This window comes from Lycorma delicatula, chromosome 4 (genome assembly GCF_047948215.1).
Source record: "Lycorma delicatula isolate Av1 chromosome 4, ASM4794821v1, whole genome shotgun sequence".
NCBI classification, from domain to species: Eukaryota; Metazoa; Arthropoda; class Insecta; order Hemiptera; family Fulgoridae; genus Lycorma; species Lycorma delicatula.
In genome coordinates this window covers 115,018,682-115,026,467 of record NC_134458.1, presented here as the reverse complement: position 1 = coordinate 115,026,467, position 7,786 = coordinate 115,018,682, and the positions used below count along the sequence as shown (strand labels likewise).

Genomic DNA, 7,786 nt, shown 5'->3' with positions numbered 1-7,786 from the left:
TTTAATAATATCTCTCCATTAAATTATCTAAGTAAAACTTCAAACAAGGACTCTACTAAACATAAAAATTGAATCTTTGAAATATAAATTTGATGAAGCAATCTGATTGAAAACCTACTCTGTGAGCAATCTGCAAACAATATAAAATTGTATTTGATACGCTTGGTTCAGTAGTAAAAAAGAATAAAAATTTTGATTCTTTTCTTAATGTGTAGTAGTAATTAGTCTTAACATTTGAAAGGCCGCCTTGCGTTATTCATACGAGTTTCATTATTGCACATAACTATAACAAAGAGGTTACCAGCTAGTCGAAAGAAAAATCTCAGAAAATACTTACTGCCATTATTAAAGTTTTATTAATTTTTATTGTTATTCTTTAATTATCTAATAAACATAAATTTTCAAATTATTTTAATTTATTTTTATTTTTTATTTTATCATATGATGACACTTTGGCAATCGTGAGGTAAGAAAATGGTGTTGAAGTGTTCGCAGACGTTTTAGTATATACGTTTACACAGTAAGTTTCTCTTGTTGTCACGAATTTATCTCGTAAATTATATTACAACTTTATTCCAATGAAAACGTTACGCCAGTCGTTGTGTTACGTTGTTACAGTTCATGTGTGACATTTACCCTAGTGGAATCACTTGACAGATTCAGTTTGAACTTGTGTACATAACTATAAAAGAAAAAAACAACATATTGATGCCTTTCAATTCATTGCTGTTGCGTTATTGAACTTATTGTTTATTTTATTTTCAGATGGACCTTCAGTTTTGCTGTGTTGAGTGTGTGTTAATTATGTTTGACAGATAAATGCTAAAACTTTATCCACAAACAAATACACACTAGAACATATATACTTACAAACATACATTTACTTATACAAAAGTGATTTGTTTATGAACTGGTAAGTGTAAATAAATCGATTTTAGAGATGGCAAGTATTGTGGATCAATCTCCAAACAGTGCTCAAGCTGCTTCAAATTTGTTTTCTCAAAACAATGAAAATATTTCAAATGCGGTGGATTATTCTAGCATTAGGAGTAAAGTAAGTACTTATTTCCATAGAATCTGTTTACTGTTAAATATTTTGAGTATTGTCAATGTAGTTATATGGATTTCTAAAAAAATAAACTATGTTTGTGAAGTGTAGGATAATTTGTGACTGGTAATCTTAAGAAATGTAATTTAATGGAACTGTAATTTCAATAAAAAATATCTTATTTGCTTAAGTTATTAGTAGTTACCGTTGTAACTTTACCATTGTTTACTTATTGCACTTAAAATATTGCATCACATTTTTATGACTAAGATATAACATATGAATTTATTATGTTTATCATAAATTTGGCTATACTAAGCAATTACTTTTTTTCATACTTATATTCAGTCAATTTTTGACTGAAGATGCACATAAATAAGTTTCAGAAATGCTACATAAACCATAAACTAATTAGTAATAATCATCAAAGTTGGACTCTTCTGTTAGGTGAGATTGCCCTTTATAAGGTGATTCTCCATCGTACATGGTATATTAAAATATGAAGAAAATTGAAGTTGAATCAAGTAGTTCTCAGAATTAACATAAATTTTATAAACTTTTTTTGAGTTTGACATTTCCGTGACTCCTTGTATTGTTTTTTATTTTATTAACTAAAGTATATCATTTGTGATTGACTTTATTTTTTGTTTGTAATACTGAATACATTAAATACCTTCCAGTTAATTATATTTCTACCAAATTGAAAAAACGTTCTAAATTCTTTTATTTTAGTCTGTAGATTAAATTAGTCTGTTATAATTAATAATCTTTATCCATGACATATAAAGTAAAAAAGTTAGATCTGTATCAATTATGCTTGTGCAAGTTATTGTTAGAATTGTTTTAACTGCATAAAAAAAATAAATTGGTTTTTCTGCCATAGTAATAAATGAATAAAACAGATTCATTTAGTGATTATGAGTAGCATTTAAGTAAACAGAAGCGTTTACTTTAGTCATTTCATAGTATCATATAACAGAAATTTTTACTGATCCATTTATAATAGTAGCAGCTTGTTGCATCATGAAATCATGTTGCATTGACTCATGTATTTCAAATTTATAAATGTTACTTAAAGAAAATTGATAAATAGTTATTTAATTAGTTTAATGTTTTAATTACCTTTCTTTAACATTTCTGGCTTATTTCCTGTCCTACTTATGTAAAAAAAAAAAAAAAAATGTTTGTAGTCTTGTAAAGTGAAAAGTGTTTTAAGATAGTTTTTTTTTGTTTTAATATGGAATGTACTACACAAAAATATTTTGATGGTTAGTTGTAAAATACCATTTCTATTGACAATCTAATTGAAAAAAAAAATTTTTTTAGCCATAAAAAATTTGACTTTGTACTGAAGTATTGCTTAAAATAGTAAAATATTTTGTAAAGTAAAAAAATTATAAATAATGTTAAATATGTTTTTTTTAAAATTATTTTACTTACAGTTTCACCACAGAGCTTTCAAACATGCGCATATGGTGCTAAACTTATATTACCACTTTGAATTATATGAACTAATTAAGTATATTATTATATGCAAAGAGCTGCGATAAACAATTATGAAAAAAATACAAAACTCAAGAAAGTCTAAAAATATAAATTAATTGAAACACTATTCATTATGTCAATTGTTAGATGCCCAATATAGAGATAGTGAAGGTTTAACTAAAAAAAAACTTAATTTAAATAAAAGATAAAGTGGACAATGATGTAATAATAATAAACTTAATAAATTATACGTATGAAATGCATCAAAAAGAAGATTTTACCTGTATTGTGCTCCCCAGTTATGCTGCACCAATATGAGGTTTACTTGTATGGTCTGTCCATTATTTAAATTTAATTTTCCTATTTTGTAATCTGTACATACAATTTTTTATAAATAGTTTATAAAATTGCATTCCTGTAGAATATAATTGTACAATAAATTTATAAAATTAATTAATTTTGAAAAGGTATTGAGGTCCAGGTTTTAGTCAGTGAATAAAAACAGTATATTAATAATAACTATATTTATTAATACTAATAAAAGGAAATAAAGTACATTGTTGTGTAAAGTACATTCTATTTCCAATTTTACACTTTTATAAACCAAATTTTTTACATTAACAATTCTTAAATTCCTACATTTATCAAACTAACTTTACACAAATTCTTTGTAAATATATCAGCAATATTATTCTCACTTTCAACATTAATCAGATCAATAACGGCATTTTCATTATTTCATTCACATGATGATATTTTACTTCTACACGTTTTGAGTTTTTGTGAAATTTTGCTATTGCTAATGCTTCTGAATTGCCTTCAGATACTTTTACAGACTCTTTAAGTGAATGAGTAGATGATTTACAGCTATAGCAAGTAAATTTTCTCAACAGATTTCTCATAACCACGCTCTGCTACAATGTTGAGTTTGCAGTTTTAACCAATGAATAAAAATAGTATATTAATAATAACTGTATTTATTAATACTGTAAACAAAAAGAAATAAACTACATTGTTGTGTTTAGCACATCTGTACATCACCTGACTCAACACTACAATATATACACTGACCAACAGATGTTGCCACCTGATCTGTTATAGGAATAGTAAAAGTATATTATAGGTATTGTTTTTATATTATTCCAGTGACTAAGAGGATAAAAATACATCTTTAAAATCTTAATGTTTTTGAATTATGTTTTGAATTAAATCTTATAATAAAACCATTTTGAAGAAACAATGATAGTACTGAGTGTGCAAGAAAAAACAAGAACAATAAGAAATACAAAAGTATCTAATTTTGTAAATTTTTTATATTGGTAAAATACACTATAAATGTAAAATTATTTACGATTGATGCAATAATATACTATATATTAACCTGCTAGGATAGTCTAGTGGTTAAACTCATTGCAAAATCAGCTGTTTTTTGAAGGTGAGAATTCTAGGGTTTGAGCCCTTTTAAAGGTAGTAGTTGCTTTTATATGGATTTGATTGCTAGATTGTGGATATCATTGTTCTTTGGTGGTTGGGTTTCAATTAACCACATCTCAGGAGAGGTCAACCTGAGTCTGTTGCAGACTACATTGGTACATTTACACTTTTGCACTGTATCTGCAGTTGTGTCCAGGCCTGGCAAGCTGGTAGCAGTAATTGCATTTGTTTATACACACATCCATTCCTGGCAGTAGCTGGAAAACTGGTTGGAGAAAACAAACAATGTAGTATATATTAATATTGTATTGTTAAATCCAACAGTGTACTTAAAAAAAATGATGCAGTTGAAACATAATTCAATAATAAATATTATTAATTATCTACAAGGGGTGACTGAAATGTAATGTACACTGGAACATTATGGGAGAACAAAATTTTACATAAGTGACAGGTACTACTGCCATCTTACAATTTCATTCTTCTATTACAAACATTCCAAATGTTTTTACCTACACCATCTAAATTTTTGTCAGTTGCCATTATATTGGAGTTGAGTATGCCTGCTGTTTCAACAGTTCTGAAATAACATGTGGTGATGGAATTTTTAACAGTGAAATAGATAATAATATTCTTTATCATCTGAAATTCATTGATGGCGATGAAAGTGTTGATTGAAATCTGATACTGAAGTTGTTCTTTTATTTGCTATTAGTAAATTTCATTCTTTCCTTTATCTTGTTTAATTTTCTCCAGCTTGCCATCGAATAATGTTACTTTCTGCTTACTTGACATGATTTGTGTAATATTCAAAACCTTTTTTATCGAAATAAGTTGTCTTTGTTTATTTAATTTAGCAAATAATTCAGTTTTTATTTGTTGTTTAATGATGAATGTTTTTTATTTGTTGAATTTTTTTAAAACATTGCTTTTCAGAAAGTAGTTGTGTAGTGTGGTGCAACTGTTAAGAGATAGAAAGAAACAGTATCTATATTTTTAATTTATTCATATTTTTTTCTATTATTTTTTTTTAGACATGTCTAATAAGTCCAAGTGCAGAACAGTATGATTTATTACAAAGAAGAATGAAACAGAGGATAGAGGATGGCAGAGGGGAGACAATATTCGATGTTGGAGTTGGTGAAGGTAAAATATTGTTTATATTTAAATTTATTGTTTTTCATACCTTTACATGGTAAAAGGAACTGGTCATACTTAGTTCTTGACTGGGCCAAAGAGTATTGGCCTAAGTTATCTTTAATTAGTTTGGGGATAAGGTTAAAAGTAGGTTTTTCTATCATAACTTGCTAAACATAATTTCATTATATTTAACATTACCGAGATCTAAAATAATAATTACTGAAATTAATTAAAAGGGAATCTTTAATATTTTTAATTTTGTAATATTTTCTTTATTGTGAAGGGGTATATAAACAACACTGCTATTGAGAGTATGAGTATGTTTAATACAAGAACCATTCACTGTCCTTCCTGGCTCATTTTATTATTTTTGGTTATAAATTTAAAATCAAAACTTTTTATTGCATGCTAGAACACTAACATCTCTGGACAACAGTCTTTAATTTAATTAAAATTTTTGGTATGATTTTTTGTTTTAGATGATGGTGAAGGTGGTTTGAAAGATGATGAATATGAAGCTTCTGTTGCAACATTACAATCATTGGCTGCCACATTAGATGCAGATTGTGTTTTACTTAGGCAGCGTAAAGCTGGTCAAAGTTATATTGGGCAGTATTTAGTTAGGAGAAGAGTGGTACAGCAGGACTTCTTAGAAATAAGGTTCAGCATCTTTATTTATATTTTCCCCTTTATTTTGCGATTGATGTTTGATTTTATGACTAAACTATTAATTACTATTGAGAAATTAGTATTTTTTGTAGTTACACTTTTAAACTAAAAATAAAAATAGCACACAAAGCTTACTATGATACGCATTTGTCAGATACATTAAATTTTTTTTTTAAATTGTCTGTAATTCCACTTTAATTGTATAGTACTGTTGAACCTCAATTTTCATCATAATTGGCACCTGGTCAATGCAAGGTTTATGGATGAAAAGGGTGGATGCATAATCAGAATTTTCTTTTTTACTGCTCTCATAACAAGCTTGAACATCCTTCTTGATAGAGCACTTCATGTTCTGTTTGTAAGGTCATTTTTATATTATTAATAATATATTTTAAGATATCAAAATATACGTGCATTAAACAGTAATTGTTGTTTCTTTATATAATTGTTGGACTTAGAGATAGATAATGTTTTTAAGATTTAAACATTTTTTTTTAGAGTGGCTGTTGTTGGAAATGTGGATGCTGGAAAGTCAACTCTGCTGGGTGTTCTTACTCATGGGGAATTAGATAATGGAAGAGGTCATGCAAGACAGAAATTGTTTCGTCATAAACATGAAATGGAATCTGGTCGTACGAGTTCTGTTGGCAATGACATTTTAGGTTTTGATAGTTTAGGTTGGTATTTTTTTTTTTTGTCAGTGTTAGTATATTTTCCCATTTTGTTAATGATTTGTTTATAAACAGGAAAAAAATTTTCTCCTGAATAAATAGTTTAGTATTTCTATAATGGATAAGGTAGAGCCACGATCTAGTTTATGTACTCCAGCCTACCTCTTTGTGGTTTTCCCCTTCAGTCATCTTTCAGTAATCTTCAATAAAGAATAAAATGGTGTACTGCATAAATCTTAAACCTGCTGTCCACCTTAGAGGTGTTTTTGTAAACCATGGACTCAAATAAAAAAAATAGTAATAAAAATTTATCTTATTTTATTAAACACTTAATAATTTTAAAATAAATGCAAAATAATTAAAATATAAAACATTGAACATCATATTTTAATTCATTTATTATTTTTTCGTATTTCTAATACATAAACTACATAAAAATAAACTACCACAGAACTAAATTTAGTGAATACGTAGCAATTAAGAATTTCTTCAAACGGGCATGTCTCTGTTTTCTTTTCAAATATAGCTTTTAACAACCTGATTTTTTAAAATAAATAGTGTAGCTGTTAAGTGATAAATTATCTCACAAGAATGGGGTGAAATATACTCAAATAAAAAAAGCTATAAAAAAATTCAGAAAATTTCCTGTGATATACTTAAAAGTAGTGTGTATTGAGGTACGCTTTTTTCACTTAGGATAGCAGTATAATTCTGTAAATGAACGTATATATTTTTATATTCAATTAAAATATGTTGTTTGTACTGAATTGCTTCCCTCAAATCATTACAGATAAGAAACATTGGCCCGAGGATAAGAAAAGATTTAAGACCTCTGATGTAATAACTTTGAACAAAGTAATCTAAATTTCAATGGCTTTGTTAACTTTTTGTATGTAGATCACTGGAAAAAATTAACAGAAAAATGATAATCTTTATGACTAATCAGTGTAAATTAATTATATAACAGAAATTATTTTATTAAAAACTTTTCAATACAATCAGTCTCTAATGAAGGTTACATCCACGTAACTAAAGTTCTTTTCACAGTAAGTACACCATTTAAATGCTATATTTGTCATATTTTTAATGTTATCTCAAAAGACCTTATCATGAATGGGAGTTACATAAAAAACAAAATTATGAAAATAAAATACTTTTAACCTACTTAAAAATGGAGGTTTCAATTCTTATTACAATATACTAATTTAATTTGTAAAATAATGGGAAACCACATCTTTCTTGGTAGGGTTGATTTATATATCTATCCTAATACCATTACTTAGACTTATAGATTACTAAAGAATATGAAATTGAATTTTTCTAATGCATAAAAAATACC

The 7,786-nt window shown here is 26.9% G+C and overlaps 1 protein-coding gene across 3 annotated transcripts in view; it reads left to right on the top strand.

Moving 5' to 3' along the window:
• Nucleotides 1–453: 453 nt before the first annotated feature.
• The window catches only part of GTPBP1 (GTP-binding protein 1), a 42,959-nt gene continuing 35,626 nt past the window's right edge, over nt 454–7,786 (top strand). For 2 of the 3 annotated variants that reach the window (XM_075363974.1, XM_075363971.1), the window contains exons 1-5: nt 454–520; nt 766–1,054; nt 5,002–5,113; nt 5,587–5,767; nt 6,275–6,453. In XM_075363974.1, coding sequence (XP_075220089.1) covers nt 941–1,054; nt 5,002–5,113; nt 5,587–5,767; nt 6,275–6,453 — 586 coding nt within the window. In that variant the 5' untranslated portion in view covers nt 454–520; nt 766–940. Of the gene's footprint in view, nt 1,055–5,001; nt 5,114–5,586; nt 5,768–6,274; nt 6,454–7,786 lie in introns of all 3 variants that reach the window. The other variant, XM_075363972.1, reaches the window with a different exon arrangement.